At 49.6% G+C, this 18,634-nt stretch overlaps 1 protein-coding gene across 3 annotated transcripts in view; it reads left to right on the top strand.

Moving 5' to 3' along the window:
- The window catches only part of LOC135907193 (phospholipid-transporting ATPase ABCA3-like), a 327,820-nt gene that overhangs the window by 17,108 nt on the left and 292,078 nt on the right, over positions 1-18,634 (top strand). For all 3 annotated transcript variants that reach the window (XM_070525205.1, XM_065438877.2, XM_070525204.1), the window contains exon 2: positions 16,709-17,100. In XM_070525205.1, the coding sequence (XP_070381306.1) occupies positions 16,797-17,100 (304 nt within the window). In that variant the 5' untranslated portion in view covers positions 16,709-16,796. The remainder of the gene's footprint in view (positions 1-16,708; positions 17,101-18,634) is intronic.

An 18,634-nucleotide genomic window follows, 5' to 3' on the forward strand; every position in this document is an offset into this window, starting at 1 on the left:
AAGTAGCCGTTCTGGTTGACAATGGCTCCCATTTTTCAATCATAAGCTTACAGGTCGCCGACAAACTAAGGAAGATGAAGACACCATGGCACGGGCCCAACACAAGAACCGCCGGAGGCCAGTTGACGACACCTGTTGGGAAATGCACGGCCCGAATCTTAATCGCCGGTTCAACCTTCGTCGCCACCCTCGTCATCCTTAGTGAGTGTTGTAAAGTACTTATATTGGGCATGGATTTCCTACGTGAGTACGGCGCCGTGATTAACATCAGTGAAAGAAACGTCACATTTGCCACGAGTTCAGCTTATGTCCCTCATGAGAAGCAACAACAACCTCACTTACGTGTTGTTGCTCTCTCGTACAGGTGCACTGTGACAGCCGGCAGAATAGGACTGGAGTAGCTCAACATATCAGTGCGCTAGCACTGAATTGCGGCGTCTCCATTGCCAGAGCACTTATGAATGTAATCGATGGTAGCGCCGAACTCTTGCTGGCGAATCATCGTAAGGAGTGCCGACACATCGTTGGAGACACTGCTGTCGCCTATTTCCACGACGTTACACCAATACAAGACTGCCACTTAGCGCAGGAGTCGGCCTCTACAAACCACACAGCTGCGCCTTTTGTAGACGTTAATCCGACGTTAATGGTCCTTGAGCAGAACCGTCTTCTTGAGCTCATCAATCAGTACCAGGGCTGCTTCTCCTCTGCCTCAAGAGTTGGTCAAACGCCACTTACCAAACACCGCATCATTGCTGATGTCGACGCCAGAGCCATCCGACAAAACCCGTATCGTGTGGCTCCAAAGGAACCCGAAGCGATACGAAAATAGGCGAAGACGATGCTAGAAGATGGCGTTATCCGGCCATCTAATAGTCCTTGAGCATCACCTGTAGTTTTAGTGAAGAAGAAGGACGGTAGCTTGCGCTTCTGCGTCGTCTATCAGAAGCTCAATCAGGTCACAAAGAAGGACGTTTATCCACTGCCACGTATTGATGATTCCTTGGATAGGTTGCGAAGCACGAACTATTTTTCCTCAATGGACTTGAAAAGTGGTTATTGTCAGATCGAAGTGGATGAGAGAGACCGTGAGAAAACAGTCTTTGTGACGCCTGACGGACTTTATGAAATTCAGGTACTTCCTTTCGGTTTGTGTTCGGCGCCAGCAACACTTCAGCGCCTAATGGACACTGTGCTCTCCGGACTCAAATGGCAAACATGCCTGGTGTACTTGGATGACGTGATTGTCTTTTTCGCAGCGTTCGACGAACACTTACGAAGACTGAAAACTGTTTTTGAAGTGATACGTTCTGCCAGTCCCACTCTACAGCCTGAGAAGTGCCATTATGGTTTTTACGAGCTCCAGTTCCTCAGTCACGTCGTCAGTAGCCAAGGATTCCGACCTGACCCGGATATGATTGCCGCCGTCGCAAATTTCCCGATTCCATAAAACAAAAAAGCCCTGTGACGTTTTCTGGGACTCTGTGCATATTATCGGTGATTAATTGCGAATTTCTCGCGCATCGCATGGACGTTAACACTGCTCACCCGTGAAGATATGCCCAAAGACCAGCAGCTGGCACTCCACGAGCTACAGCAACGCATGCAATCGCCTTCCGTATTAGCACACTTCGATGAGCAAACCCCGACGACATTGCATACAGACTCTAGCAATGTTGGTATAGGGGCGGTGCTAGTGCAATTGCAGGGCGATAGCGAAAAAGTGACTGCTTTTGCCAGTAGGACACAATCCCGAGCCGAAGCTAACTACTCCAGCACTGAAAAAGAATGCCTCGCAATGATATGGGCAGTTCTGAAATTTCGTCCGTATTTGTATGGTTGGTCTTTCACCGTCGTTAGCGATCACCATTCCCTCTGCTGGCTCATTAATTTGAAAGATCCTCCCGGCCGGCTCGCACGCTGGAGTATTCGACATCAAGAGTTCGACTTTGTTCTTGCATACAAGTCGGGAAAACGGCACGCAGACGCCGACTGCCTTTCTCGGTCTCCTGTTGAGCCGGCAGCACAAGAAGGTCCTTCTGGGACTCGTGGGTACTGCCGATCTTTCACGCTAGCAAAGGGATGACACTGGATTCCTGCTGCTTATTGATTACCTCGAAGGACGAACCAACAGCATGCCGAGGCACTTTGCAAGAGAGAGAAAAAAAATGGCTGTGGCTTAGCTAACGTTAAGCCCACGATGCGAAGCATACTAGCCTTTATTTTAGTTGTTGAACCACTGTTTAGCGTTGTGAACTGCTGTTGCTTGGCTATATTTGGTTCGGCTAGACGAAGGAAAAACTCATGCAGGCGAGCGCACTAGCTGAGGCCCGGCTATGTAGCTACGCGGCCGCAATCGAGCGCACGAGTTGAGCCTCCGCTTTTGCAGCTGTTATGACGTGATATGGTAGCTACGCAGTCGCGCGCGGCGCAGCAAGGAAGAGCTTGGTTGTGCGGCTAGTATGCTTCGCATAAAAAACTTTATTTTCATGTTGGGTGGTATGGTGGAAAGGCCCTCATTCCGGAGCCTCGCTTGCGGCATTCTTCAGTACAGCACTGATAAACGCCGCAAGCTACCGTTGGTCGTCGGCACTGGCTGCTTCTGTCGACCACCCGGCATGGGGTTTAGGGGAAAGATTTGTGGAGGCAGGAAGGGAAGGTGGGGGTGGTCCACACGACCAGAGGATCTTGGTTGTGTTCGGGTGCTCGCCACAATATCGGCAGGGTGGGGCATCTTCAGGTAACAAGTCGTGGAGGAGGTGTGTTCGCGCTGGTGTAGAGAGTGTTTTAGCCTAGACCTGACGGATCAGTACACCTTGTTCACGGGTGAGCACTTTGCTGAACTTGGGGAAATTGCGTCTTAGCTCTTGATATGGCCGAAGAAGCAGAGGAGCCCACCTTTTCTTCTGGGCTGGTCGCGGAATGCAGGGTGCCTGGTTCAAAGTCTCGCAGGCTATTAGCTCTTTCATTTCTCGGCACCCCATCATGACCAGGTATCCAGATGATTTCCAGAGGGCCTTCAAGGTGCTGTTGAATAAATGTCGAAATGTGAGCCGGGAGATCGTTGTGCAACAATTTCCTGCAAGCCGCATGGAGTCGGTAAATATGATTCTTGGGTAGACTGAGTTACTAAGGGGCATGTGTTTGATCACGGTTGCGATGGCTGTCAGTACCGCTACGGTCGGCTCTGCCTTTGGGAGTAACTCAGTATGTACAGTTTGGAGGTCGTTATTCACGACTGCTATAGCGGAGCCTCGTGCACCAACGCTAGCATCAGCGTAGAAGTACATGCCATCAGGGTGTCTTGCCGTGTACCTCTTTAAGAAGATAACTCGCTGTTGTTGCCTCTCCTTGCCTCGTCTTGGATTCATATGGCGTGGAAGTGGAGCTATGGTTAGGAGTTCGCGTTGTTTAGAGGGTAGTGGGCGCGTGTTCAGAAGGGGCGCAGCTTCTGGATGATGACAGATGCTATGGAGGATGTGCGTGCCTTGACACGTGCGCTGCAAACGGAGTTCTTGGTGACGACGAAGAATGCTGACTAATTCTGCCACCGTGTTATGGCAACCGATGTCAAGGAGGAGCTTAGTGATGGCACTAAACGGGACGCCGTTGGCCAGCTTTGTCGCCTTCCGGATGAGCGCATCAAGGCGATTGATATCTTGCTGACGGAGTTTGGTATAGGGTAGGTGATAGCTCAGGCGCGACATAATTAGGGCGTTTCTTAGTTGAATCATATCCGCCTCTTTCACTCTATTTGCTCGGTTGTAGACCCTACGCATCATGTGCAGCACCTGTTCTCTTTGCCTGAGCAGGTGATGCACCATGGCAGCGGGACCTCCATCTTTCTGGATATGGAGACCGAGGATCCTAATGCGTTTTGGTTGGGACATCGGCATGTCTTCGTTTAAGATTTGTGTGGTTGGCGGTCTTCATCTTGTGTGATGGACCAGTAGCATTTCAGGTTTTTCGGGCGCACATCTAAGGCCAATATTTTGAGCAGCCTCATGCACCCAGTTCATAGCCTGTCGGAGAGTTTCTTGGATATGCCCTGGGGAACCGGTGTTGATCCAGATGGTGATATTACCTGCGTAGATCGCATATTTGATGTCGGGGATGTCTCGTAGCGCTCTATGGACCACGCACATGTCAAGATAAAGGAGTGTGGGCGAGATCACGGAACCCTGCGGGATACCTTTCTGTGGATGGGTATACTGTTGTAAGGTGATGTCACCTACTCGTAGCGTGTACGTGCGACTCCGTAAGAAGTCCCTAATATAGTTATAAAGCTTGGTTCCGCAGCCAGTAGCTACGAGCCCTTGTAGAAAAGCATCGTGGTCAACATAGCCAAAAGTTTTCTTGAGGTCTATGGCAAGAATAGCTTTAAGTTGTGCGCTGCTTGTTTCTTTCGTGATTTCTTCGTGTAGCTGCAGCAGAACGGCTTCAGTAGATAAGTGATGTCTGTATCCAATCAAATTATGGGGTAGGTGTTGTGATTGCTAAAGATGACTAAGAAGTCTGTTAAGCACGATGCGCTCCATTAGCTTACCCACGCATGATGTTAGCGATATGGTACGCAGATTCGTTATGGCTTCGGGCTTGCCAGGCTTCGGAATGAAAATGATGCTGGCTGTCATCCACTCTTCTGGCAAGCTGCCAGTGTCCCACACATTGTTAATTTGCTGAAGTAAGAATGCATGATCGGCTTCTGGAAGGTTGCGGAGCTGTGTTGTCGTAATGTGGTCTGGTCTTGGCGCTTTATTCGGCTTTGCTTCTGCTAAGGCACGCTGTAGTTCCGCTAATGTGATTGATCCGGTGAGACCCTCATTTTCTGGCTTTGCGCTTTTGTCGTCGGCATACTGTGGTTGCGCTGGATCCGCAATGTGTGTTGTTATAAGCTCGTTGGATAGGTCGACGGTATGCTGAAATGTTTCTAGCAGCTTTCGCAGCTTATGGGATGTTTCCGTCTTTGTCTTAGTTGGGTCAATGAGGGATCGGATGAAATTCCACATGGAGCTCATATTAAATGTGTCTTTGAGCTTGTTGCAGGTATCGTACCACTGCTCACGAATGAGATGTTCAGTGTAGTGGACGATCTGCTCATTGAGCGTGTTCATGCGTGAGCGTAGTTTTCAATTGAGCTTACTTCATTTCCATCTCTTAATGAGGGCATGTCGTGCCTCCCAGAGAAGAAGAAGATGCTTGTCCGTGCTTGGTTGCTCCCACTTCTCTATTATTTCCTAGGTGTGTGTCTGGATTCGTTGCCTGACCATCTCTACCCAATCTTTCAAGTGCTTGTTTTGGAAGTCTCCTGCATGTGTCTTGCGGAACTCATTCCAATCCATGAGGCGATGCTTGCACTGGCATTTTGGGAATATTTGCGGAAATATCTGTATGACAGTGTGGTCACTCGTTAAGCTATCGCGCGTGTTAACCCATTGCGTAGACAGTTGTCCTTTAATGAAGGCGAGCTAAGGCGTGGTATCCCCTTCTACGGCGTTTCCGTGCCGCGTCGGGGAGTCGGCCTCGTTAAGGAGAGTTAGCTGGGCCTGTTGCATATGGTATACTAGGGCGGATCCTTTGGAGGAGTTTTTGTGTATCCCCATGACGTGTGTGGCGCGTTGAAGTCGCCTGCTATTAGATGATCAAAATACTTCGTTGGCCGCAGACTGGCATCCTCCTTGAAGAAGTCTACTTTCGGTTTTGGCGGGCTACCAACATTCGTGATGAATAAATTAGGGGGGCTGTGCCTCGCTCTTGACAATTTTAGTTGGAAAGACGCGTACAGTGAGGCTCTGTTCCGTGCTGTGGACAACATTTGCCGCTATATCTTTACGAATAAGAATGACCAGTGCCGAATTATGGCTATAAGCCGTATAGCCTGCAAGATGAGGTGTTTGGTTAGTTTGCTGGAGTAGGAGATTGTCGGATCAACGATCTTGAGCGACAATGTGCTGCGTGAGAAGGCCCCGCTTTCTAGCAATCCCTCTACAGTCCCACTGCCACACCGCCAGATTAGTCGCCATTGTTCTACCGATGATTTTGCGGAGCGCCCGCTGAAGGGTAAGGAGTGGGTCACGTTACGCTGGTAGATCGACGTGCTTTGGGTCGTTCGCACTCTTCCTGGCGCGGTAATGCGGCCATCACAGCCTGCACTTGTGTAGAGACCATCGCCTCTGCCTGGCTGCTGAGGAGCTCGTTGAACAGCGAGCGCATTTGGCTCATTATTTGTTGAGCGTATGTTTTTAGCGCCTCCTCAACTTGAGCAGCAACCTGTTGAGGTGTCTCGTCCTCTTGACTGGTTTGCATTTCTTTCATTTCGTCCTTTAGTTTAAAATCTGCTTCAAGGTGTTGTAGGGCTGTTGTGTGGTATCTTGCCTTTTTGACTGCCGGTTGCAATGACGCTGGTTCTACTTCCAGTACTAAGGGTTGCACTTTATCACCCAATGGTATAGCTTCATGTGAATGTTCCTCTGCTTGCATGTCCGTGTTTTCGGTAGGCTCTAGTGATTGTGACGATAGTGTTGACATTTGATTAGGTCTGCGGGTTTGAAGTAGAGCGTTCTTATAATCCTTGGATAATTTTTGAGTTCATGTTTGAACTTTAGATGCATAGGTCACGGGGGGCAAGGGGAGGAGCTGGGTGACTTACTCACATTTCGCTGGCTAGCGGGTTCGTCGTCTTGTTGACCTCGGGAATGGTTGTGATCCGGAGACTTGCTGCCACCTTCGGGCTGGTTGTAGTCCCCGGACTGGTCGCCGCTCCTGGACTGGCCGCTGCTGCCGGACTGGCATTTGCCCCCGAAGTGGTCCCGGCCGCTGAAATGGCCGCGTCACCTAGGTCGGCTGCAGCCCCTGGATCGGCTCCTGCCTCTGGAACGGCTGCGGCTCCTGGACTGTTGACGGCTTCTAGAACTACTTCGTTCTGTCTATCGATGTGTTGTCGGAGTTGCGTTTTGGGCTTGGGCTTTGGCTTGCGATGGTCACTGCTTTCATTTGCTTGTTGCCCTCTTGTTGTTTCAAACGCTTCAGGTAGACCGCTTCTCTGACCGCTTTATCAACGGCTCGTCGCACTTCACAAGTTGGGTCATCGGCCTTGTGGTCCTTGCCACATGTAGGGCAGCCTGGTTTGCAGTCATGATCCCCTACAGGATCTCCGACAGACTTTCTCCATGTTCTGCACCTTTGTTTACCATTGTCGCGACAAACGTCTGATCGGTGTCCTAGAGCAGAGCATTTTGAGCAAAATTGCGCCTTGGGTCAGTGAGGGACGCAGCCGTGTACATCTCCGCCGAAGATGACCTGGCCAGCTACATGCGAGCCCTTGAAAGTTATGATTGCAGTGGCTGTTTTACCCATCATACGAGCCGGAATAATTTCATAATTTGGGGCTCGGAGTTCACACATCAATTCTTTGGTTGGGGTGTTCAGTTCCACGTTGTGAATCACACCTCTATACGAGTTGTGGGGCGAAGCGATATAGATGTGGACAGGGTGAGTTTTGCCATTAAGAGTAGTTTCGTTAATGCGCTGGAGTTTGTCTGCCACGGAGGAGTCATAACTAGTCATTATAGCCAAGTTCTTTTCGTTTTGGATGTCTAGTATCGCGGCGCGAGCCTCTGCAGCAGTTGGGGCTTCTGAGATGCTTAGCGCGTCATGAAACGTTCGTGGGCTCTACTGAGGTAGGAAAAGGCCAGTTGGCAGACGCAAAATGAGCGTTGCAACGTGCTGCGTACCTTAGGAATGTTTTGATAGTCGGGTGGTCCATCCGTCAGCGTCGGTGACGAATTTTCGGGGCCATTGCTGCTGCAGGAGTGCGGGCCTTTGGCGTACTTGACGGTAGGCCTACTCTGCCAACCGTTAGGGCTAGCTGAGCGCCCTGTCAGGTCCGTCACAAAAGCACAGAAACTCACAGTACGTTGGTCCGATCACAGCAGAAGCTGGCCATAATGTTCGGCCGATGTTCTAGTGGAGCCATGCCGTGTCTGAGGACTAGTCCTTGTCGTATAAGTTGGCATTCGGGTCTTTCCTGTGGAGCGATACAAAGGCACGTATGGTCGGACAGGAGCGACGCTCGCGTCCCCCTCTTTGCAAAAGGGCTGGCATCGTACTGCTTGCGTCGCAACGTCCTCTACAAGAAGAATATTTCGCCTAAAGGGATGCTCCAAACGTCTGAGAGCAGTGAGTACCAGACTGCATCACGCTCCGTTTTAAAATGTTATCGGGCCGAAATCTTGCTGAACACTACCAATATAATATGTCATCGTGTTCGTAAAGTCACAAGGTTTCTGAGGATACCGAATTCTCGGACCTATGACGACTTCACGAAGAACTATCATCACCAGAAAATTCGACGTATATGTGCAAGTACTAGGGCTAACATCGACATTGGCCGGCGACGCGGCGTGGGAAGAATCTCGCCCGCGCCAGATGCGGTGCTTGTGTGAGCTCGCAGGACTCCAGTCAATATTTTACCGGCTCTACGGACTTTTCTTAACGCCAAGAAAGTCGAAGGTGAGCCGTTCCCCCCTCTTTTCAGACTTTTGAATGGGAAAAGACTCACGTTTTGACGGAAAAGCCCAAGCCTAGGATTAGGTTTACTGCTGCGGACGGCGGCGGTCGATTCTTTCCCTTTGCTCACCGAGCATCCCGGACGCGGCTTAACAATTCTCAAGGCCTTATGGACGTAGACGAGCCTATTCCTGGCCCCTCTCGGGCGTCAGACCTTCAACCAAATAAAGCGGGGGACATCCTGCAACACGTAACATCAAATAATGAGGCGCGGATAAATAGCGACTCATCTCTCGAGAACGCCGAGGATATTTCAGCATCTCAAACATGGACTGAGGACGCGTGGTACACCATTCTTTCACGTCGCAAGAAAAAGAACTGTAAGAAAAGCGAAAAGGAACCCGAAGAGGGAACCGACAGGAATATCAAGAAATTCGAGCGTGACTCGACAAAACATAGAAAGAGCCAGGCTAACAGCGACTTCCGACGTAGGAAACGCTGTGGACCTCCGCCTCTCCTGAAGGGTGACATCAAGGTCATTTTGAGGCCACACAAGGGTCTGATGGTTAAAGATCTGCTTGGATCGGAGCTTGCTATGGCAGTGATAGAGGCCTGCCAGAACACTTTTGGAGGCAGCAGTTTTTTGCTGCGGATTCATCCCGGATCCAATATTGTCATATTATCCACACCACACGAACAAGTGGCGGGAAGGCTGCGCGAACTAAGACAACTAAAAATCAGGGGGCAGCTTCACTCCTTCAATGCGTATGTGGCAGACCCAGATGATGTTCTGCGAGACATTGTTCATGGCTTACCGCCCGGAACACCTCAGGCGGAACTAATGCAGAACCTGCGGATCTGCACTCCAGGTGTGAAGTTGAAAGCGCCCGCATGCTGGGCTCATCCGAATCGGCGATAGTGACTTTCACCGGAAATGTGCTTCCAAGGTGTGTGTACTTTATGGAAGCGGAAGCGATCTGCTACCCATACAAACCCACAATACAGGTTTGCAAAATATGCCGTTCAACGGGTCATCGTACCGATGTGTGCCCAACACCTGATATCAGCATGTGTTCCAATTGTGGGGCAACTGAACCTAATCAGGGTCACGAGTGCTCACCAAAGTGTGTCATCTGTGGCGACGAACACGCGACGGGTGACAGTTCATGCCGAAAGAAGCTAAAGAACATCGCCCCCCGAACGTCTATAATCGAGCGGCCTCGACGGAAATCGGAGTGGATTCATTCCAAAAATGACTTCCCCTAACTCGAGCAACAAAGGCACCCCCGATGGTTCAGCTCCGAAAGGGAGGAATCAATGAGTCGAAGGAAGTCCCGGTCCAGATTACGATCAGGATTAAGACTAACATTGAGGGCACGCCAAACCAAAGCCAACAAACCTTAGGACACCCCTTGGAAAACAAACCTCAAGAATACCTCGACCAACAAAAACGACAGGAAGACATCCCCCCAGACCGGAACCGGAGCAGAAGAAGCAGCTGCAAACCGACCAAACAATCAGGTGAGCTTGGCGGGGGTCGTGTCTGCCGGTGGTCCAATATCAGACAATCAGCAATACAGAAAAAATCATTGATGAAAGCAAAAACTAACGCAAGAAATTAAACAGCCTAAGATCCAAATGGAGGTAGAGCGCCAAGAATTCCAATTGGCAATCTCCTCATTGCAAAAGAAGTTCGACAACACAGTTCAAACACTGCAGGCCTCTGGCTCGGCGGTCAACCCTCACGGCCACGAGTCACAAATACATCCCACCCAAGAAAAGGGAATGGAAGTAGGCGGGGAAAAGGTGATGAGCTTCTTGGCATCCCCACGCACACAAACAACCTTATAAAACAAATCCAGAACCAAGTCTACGAAAACATGAGTAGCATTGCGGATCTCCACAACCTTTTAACAAATTTCATGTCAGACATAGGATCATTCATCGGCGAGGAATTAAGAATCCAGAAACAATATGTAAACGAGACTGTGGGGGGCTTGCAGAGAGCAATTAACAAGCGTCCTCTTGCTACCCCAATCACCCATAAACCATCAAAGGCGGGTCGGGACGATGCAGAGGCTCTCGTAGATCATAGCTGAAACTAAATTGAAAAGTACGGAACAATTACAAATTTGGCAATGGAATTGCCGCAGTTTTCACAAGCGCGCAGCCGCACTCCATTATTATATAAACGGTGCACCAATCCGACCAGATGTATTATGCCTGCAGGAAATCGACCCCAAAGTGGTCAAGTTGCAAAGATATTACACCATCCAAAATTCAAATTATCCCCGCGTTGCCACCCTGGTGAGCAGGACTATCGCGGCCAAAGCAGAGCAGATAGAACATCTTCAGATCAATCATCAGATAATAAGCTTATTCCCTCTAAAAATAGGCAAGGCAAGAACGGCAATACTAAATTTCTACAGCCCTCCCAAGAACAGGAATGAACTTTTTAGCAAACTCCTTGCGGAAGCTTTCAAAATCTCAGGTACCAAGGACCACCTCGTGGTGCTGGGAGATTTCAACGCACCCAACACCGCATGGGGCTACCCAAAAGACCCACCCAAGGGAACGAGTCTCGAACACGCTGCATCCAGGCTGGGGCTGAGCCTGATCACAATCCCCACGATGCCCACCAGGATCGGCAACAGCGTGAGTAGAGACACGTTCCCAGACCTCGCTTTCACACGCAACATCAGGGACGCTACCTGGACCAACCAAGATGAAAATCTAGGAGGTGATCACTTCCTCATTCGCATTTCCCTATCGACTCCTAAACTACGACGGGTGGTGCGGGAAACGACTCTGACGAACTGGGCAAAATTCCGACTGCACGAACCTCTACCCAATGCTGAACCGGATTGCATGCGGGAATGGTCCGGTTTCATTAAAGCAGCACACGGGCGAGAATCTAAAAAGATTACACGGACGGTGGAAATACCAGTGGTGCACAGCCACCTCCTAAGCTTGTGAGAAAGCAGGCGTAAGCTGCTAAAAAGGTGGCGAAAACAACGCTTGAACAGAAACCTTCTGCGCAGGATCGCAGCTCTGGCAGAGGAAGCAAATGAATATGCCAGCAAATTGGCAACTGAGGGCTGGATCCAGTTTTGCAGTTCGCCACATGACACACTAAACACAGCAATCACTTGGGCCATCCTGAAGAATATCCTAGAGCCAGAAAAGTCCAAAACCGCCACCAGCAGAACATTGCAACGGATCGCGGAGGAATTTCCAGGCACGAATGATGCATTTATAGAGGCTCTCAAAGAAAGATATGTCGGAGGGAGCGCGATGCAGTTAACAGGCCAATTTAATTACAAGTGCGTCCAAAATGCCAAGCTAGACGCCCCAATATCCACGGTAGAGGTTTTGGCGGCAGCCCAGGCGGCCAAGAAGAATACAGCCCCTGGCGCCGATCAGATTACCAACGCTATGATTAGAAACCTTAACGATAAAGTCATAGAAGCTACCACTGGGTAATTTAATGAAAACTATTAGCCTAAGGGAGAGATCCCCGAAGAGTGGAAAGCTGCAACAATAATTACAATACCAAAACCCGGAAACAAGCCATCCCTGCAGGCGCTCAGATCCATTTCACTGACGCCTTGCATGGGAAAGCTCTTCGAACGGGTCATACACACTAGGCTTCAAAATTTCATTGAAGACAGGGGTTTGATCCCGGCCACCATGTTGGGCTTCCGCAACGGCCTCTCGACACAAGACGCTTTTTTCTTGTTACAGGAAGAAATAATTAAAGGCGCGCCCAAGAAGGGGAGCACCTATTATTAGCTCTTGACCTGAAGGGCGCCTTTGACAATATATCACATGAATCTATAATTTCCGAGCTTAATTTAATTGGCTGTGGAGAAAATGTCTTGAATTACATGAGAGCATTCCTCACGGGGAGGAAGGCTACGATAGGAATATCGCATGTTAAATCCGATCCGTTTCAAATGCCCGACAAAGGTACGCCTCAAGGAGCGATCATGTCTCCTCTACTTTTTAACATCGCCATGTGCAGACTTGCGCGGACCCTAGATGGTGTCCCGCTACTATGTGATACTATTTACAAGGATGACATCACTCTTCGGGATACGCACGGGTCTCTAGCAGAGAAGGAGCAGACCCTCCAAGAGGCGGCCACTGCAGTTGAAAACTTTGCCACGGCTAGTGGTCTCAGCTGTGCTCCCGAAAAATCGGAGATAATACGCATCAATGGGAAACGATATAAAATAATGGGAACATAGAAGTTGAAATCGAAAATCAGCAAATCAAACAGGTCACCGTTGCTCGGATCTTAGGATTCTGGGTTCAGAGCAATGGTAGGGCCAGCCACACCATCAATTTACTAAAGTCGGCAACAAAACAAGTGGCAAGGATGATTCAAAGAATCACCTTCCACAAACAAGGCCTGAGAGAAAGCGACACTGTCTGTTTAGTACAGGTGCTCGTTATCAGCAAACTAACATACAGCCTCCCTTTTCACACACTCAACACGAGTGAGGAGGAGCTGGTTGACAGTATTATCAGAGGCGCCTACAAGGTGGCCTTGCGCTTACCGGTAGGCACCCCGACAGACAAGCTCCTTGGCCTTGGGGTATACAACACATACTCCGAGCACAAGGCGGCAACTTTAATTTCACAAAGAAGCCGGCTTAGCCAGACGAGATCGGGCAGAGAGATCCTGGTGAGGGCGGGTATTCCACCACACACCAAAAGCTTGGACGAGGTACTGGTGGACATTCCTGGTCCCATCCGAAGCAGGATCTCGGTCACTCCTGTCCCGAGAAATATGCACAAAGACAGAAACAAAAAGCGAAGAGAAGAGAGGGTGAAATGGCTAGGCAAACTAGTTTTAAATTATGAGAACACCGCCTATGTTGACGCCTCTCAGTGCAACTAGAAGCGTGCAGTAGCCACTGTCATAGGCAATGACAAGACTAGCCTAATCTCAAGCGCCTCCCTGATCCCGTCCTTTATTTCCAAGACAGAATGCTTCGCCATCGCCTTGGCAATCAAGGGCCGGGAACGGATGGGGCCGTCGTACAGCACCGTCATCTCGGGCTCTCAGGAGGCGTGACGCTTCTTTATGAACGGCCATCTTCCGTTCAAGGTTAGCTACCTCCTTGCAATGGAACTCAAGAATACATAAAGACTGGTCTGGTGTCCGGGACACGCAGGCCTGGAGGGGAATGAGAGGGCCGACGCTCTAGCTCGAGAGCTCACGAACCGAGCGGAGCAACCATCGACCTCCCATTCACAACCCGCCGCTTCACAGGAAAGCCATCGTGAGGAGGGGGATAACGATCCGGCACGTATGGCACCACGCGATATTCTTGCTCACCAGCACGGCATGCGCCAAAAATACGGCGCTCCCCACACACCTTTGCAAGGGCAAGACGCAATAGATCTTCGCAGGATTCAAACGGGGGTCTACCCAAATTTATGAAGATCGAGCAAAATTTTCCCAACGATGTACGGGCGTGCCTGTCCATGGTGTAGCGACTCACCACCGTCTTTGTACGACATCTCATGGGGATGCCAAATAGAGTGCAAAATTTAAATGCCTACTTAGTTACGTATAATCTAACCAACACACTGGAGCAGTGGGGGGCACAACTCGCCAGCTCAGACCCGAAGGTGCAGAAGGCTCTTCTTGGTCAAGTTCGGCTACCGGCAGAAGCCCGTGGAGCCCTGGACTTGGGGCACCACCCATCAAGCTCCTAATCCCCTATCCCCCTTTCCCCAATTCAATAAAGTTATTTTCTCTCGCCTAGCGGCAGCAACTAATTATTTGTTTTCCATCATCGCTTCGACGTGAAATCTTACACGCCTGCCACAACGAGCCGACTGCTGGGCACTTGGGCTATACTCGCATATTGGCACGGATTCGGCAGAATTACTGCTGGCCGAGACTTACTGCGATCGTTAAACGTTATGTTCAGACATGTATGGATTGCCAACGTCGCAAATCGCCATCCGTCAAACCAGCCAGCCTGCTGCACCCTGTTGACGTACCGGCCACACCATTTGCAAAAGTACGCATTGACTTTCCGGGGCCCTTCCCAACGTCTACTACTGGTAATAGGTGGATAATCGTTGCCACGGATCATCTCACAAGATATGCCGAGACAAGTGCTCTGCAACGGGCAACAGCACATGAAGCGGCACAATTTTTTTCTGGAATCCATCGTTTTAAGGCATGGCGCTCCCGCAGTAGTCGTCACGGACAGAGGTACTGCGTACATTGCCCATTTTTTAGATATCGTTCTACGTTTAAGTGGTACCGCCAACCGGAAGACAAAGGCGTATCGAATTCAAACAAACGGACTGGCAGAACGACTCAATAGGACACTGACTGATATGATAAGCATGTACGTAGATGTAGAGCATAAGAAATGGGACGAGGTTTTACCTTATGTTGCCTTAGCGTACAATGCGGCTCGTCAAGCGACCACTCACAAGACACCCTTCAGTCCCGTATACGGCCGTAGGGTTACAACAACAATAGACGCAACGCTCCCTTATTAGTTTGACGACAATGAGATGGATGCTGAAGAGATTACACACCGAGCAGAGGCAGCTAGGCAGCTTGTGCCTCTGCGAATCCACGAACAACTGGGCTGTGGCGCCAGACGCTACAATTTTCGGCACAGAGCCGTAACATACAACATCGGCGACAAAGTGTGGGTCTGGACACCTATTCGACAGCGTGGGCTCTCTGAAAAGCTCCTGCGCAAATACTTCGGGCCCTACATAGTTCTCCGACGCATCAGTGACGTAAACTACGAAGTCGTTCCAGACAGCTCTCACTGTGCAAAGCGCCAACGGCATTTACCCGAGGTCGTTCACGTGCTTCGTATCAAGCCGTACTATGAAGACTGACAAGACTGCGCAGTTCCTCCCCGCTGCTTTTCAAGCTTCTATCATCGGGACGATGATCTTTTCTAAAGGGGGAGCAAATGACACAACTACACTTGGCACAACCATAATGCAGCGGGTATGCGCCAGTGGGCACGACGCTGAAGTAGTGCGGGTTTTTAGGTGAAACGGGGAAACGAAGAGGTTGTTGTTTTCCTTTGGACGACTCATGAAGTGCTTTTCTTGATGGTGCTGCTCCACATACTCGTCGATCCCACGTCGTTAGAATATACATAATTTCGTCGTTTTGGTAGAACACAACAGCTTCGCTGTTAGTCCTTCACCGAATGGAAGGAGATTACGTTTTTTTCCCTGATGTTCAGTGCTTGCAGTGTTACACACAGATTCCTTTACCTCTTTTCCCCTGATGTTTATTCGGTGCAAGCAGGGTCACACAGTTAGTCTGCAGAATTATTTCATGTTATCTGCACAAGGCGCGAGTGCGGATATGCTCACGTGCCTGGGTTCTTGCTTGAGAGAGTGATAAACGGCATGGGAAAGGCAAGGATGTTAATCGGGTGAGATTCTTGGTTGCTACCCTGCACTGGGGGAAGTGCAAGGGAAAATGAAAGACGGAAAGAAAAGGGAGAGAGAAAAAGCAAATTAACCGATAAAAATGTAGGGAATGTCGTTAGCATCAATGAGAATTAGTCTCTCCAATAGGCCACTCAAACCAAACGATTTCATGAGTGCCTTCATTGTCTTGTGGTGCGACGACTGTATAGGCCTGCATTCCTGGACTGCCTCCTCCGAAAACGGACAGTCGTCAAGACGAGCGAGCACGGTCGCCACTGACTGCATGTGTTGCACTGTGTCGATGACTGTGACAAAAAAAAACGCGTTCGAATGTTTGCTCGTTGTCTTGCTTGAAATAGCCTGTCCTCTGATTTCGAAGAATAAAAAGTTGGCAGTGTGCGCTCGTGATGTAATATGCGTACCTGCCTCTTGTCCTTGTTTATTCCGCAATTTTAACCTTCGTTCATTTGAACAATCTGGCTTGACCGGCGCCTGCGGTTGAGCAATGACCCAACGGTCACGAACACCAGCCCGTCAGCATCTCTAATCTTAACCTTCTGCAGCGGAGCTCCATAAACTATGCTATCAAAGAAGTAGAATGCTACAAACACCGAGATCTAATAGGGCAGAGAACGCTTATTGTGTTTGATTTCATTTGGGTGAGTCGTATATTATCCCGAGCCGCCGTAAATATACATTCAAAACGCGACAACACGCATATCGTGGTGACATGAACAGTCTTTTAACCACTTGCTTTCAGGACATCCCAGCCTGAGCCCTGGTCGGCATCTTCGACGTCAGCACTGCCAGGGCCAGTCCTCACTCACTCCCGGAACCGACATTGTACGATGTTAGGCAACGTGAAGACGTTCTTATGGCGCACGCTGTGCGTGCAGAGCAGGCGTACTTGCGGCTTCTGGAACTCGGTGATCATAATTCTACTAGCATTTTTTAATTTTATCCAGGTGGCGTTTAAGCATAAACAGGCTACGCCGCTCAGCAAGGATTCCGGGACGGTAAATGTGAGCTTCTTTTTCATGCCACCCGAATTTTCGCACATTGTGTACGCACCAAAGAGCGACTACAACGATGAGCTGATGCGTTCCGTGGCCGACGAGATTGTCAGCCGCTTGAAAGCGACGACAATGCAACGTAAGTGGCATGGGCTTCTGTTTTCACCTGACGTAGCAGGCGTTTATGTTCAAGCGAACAGTGCATGCCATCGCCTAAGCGGGACCTTTGCCTCATACCAAAACTGTGGAAGAACGGAAAACACAAGGTTTGAGCCTGATTGCCTACTGCGCCAAGAAATGAGGCTAAGCGGAAAGAAATCATAACCTATGCTAGCGCTGGCCTACGACAAAGAGTATATTGCCAGTAGTTAAAGAGCTCCAATAAACTGGCGGGTCAACTAAAGCAATCAACTTTCATTGGCGAGGTAGCGCCTGTGCGGTACGGCCCTCAGGTTTATTTTTTCTCGCCACAAGTAAACTGGAACCATACCGAATAACTCGACCTGCTACGCGGAGGCTAAGGTGACGGAAAGCTGAAGGATACTGGTTCAAATACAAAAACTTCAGAACAACCCCGTCTTCCTCCTCTTGCGATCAGCTATACACGTACGCACATACAATACACACATACACATACATACATATTACTGCAGGAGTAGTTAGTTCATAGATAACTGGTGTGCAACAGACGCGCAACAAGCATGGTAGACCAGAAAGAAAACAGCATCACTCGCAACTAACTGCATCCACAGGATAACTGCGTAGGATGAAGCCGTTCCAAACGTGTGCAAACCACGAGCCCTATAACGTAAAACTATTCCAATATATTTTATTGCAATCTTCTGACGTCAAATTTGCGTAACCGCCAACGCAAGCATCGGGCGGTGACATGCAGAGTTGTTTCAAGAGACCAATCAACTGCTTTCCTCGTTTATAGGAGGTAACTTTTGTTTGCTTTAAAAACAAATAACATTGCCTACACTGAGCGGCTTGTCTTATCTAATTGGCTGATAAGAGGCGAGCACCACGGCTCAAGTGGAGAGGGATTGGATGGGGCCGAACAAGTACACTGAAAATCGATAACCGGATAAAGAGTGTGGTGCGGCGTTTGCGATTGGTCCGCTTTCCCTTGCTTAGCTTGAGGTGACTCGTCGACAGTGGTGGCGGCATGCAACGGAAGGCTAAGAATGCCGCTAAGAAGGATCATCAGCGAAGAAAAGTTGACTGAGCGAGGTCGTAAACATGCAGAAAGTGCTCGAACACGTTACACAGCCACGCAAAAAAAAAGTATTATTGTACGCAAAGAAACACATGCTCTCCGGCCGATGCGACTACTCAGTGCCTGGGCGATCGGCGGCAGCCATCTTTTATTCCTTTCGGAATAGGACAGCCTGCGGCTATTCAGAGAAAAATTCAGTTTTGTTCGGCATAATAATGCATCTTTAACGCGTACACGTCGCTTTGACGCGGTATGTTTTCGCGGTTTTGCAACGTCGCGAGACTGGCAGGTGAAGTGGGTGCGGCCCGAAAACTTTTGACGAATAGCCGAGGTCTAATGGCGAAAAGGCGTCGAATCAGAAATAACTATTTTTTTTCTTTTGTTCTTGGTAGCCATGCATAATCATTGTGTTCACACCATATCAGACAGGGAGTTACCGCGGTTTTCGTGACGT

The sequence above is a fragment of the Dermacentor albipictus genome, chromosome 9 (assembly GCF_038994185.2).
Source record: "Dermacentor albipictus isolate Rhodes 1998 colony chromosome 9, USDA_Dalb.pri_finalv2, whole genome shotgun sequence".
Taxonomy (NCBI): domain Eukaryota; kingdom Metazoa; phylum Arthropoda; class Arachnida; order Ixodida; family Ixodidae; genus Dermacentor; species Dermacentor albipictus.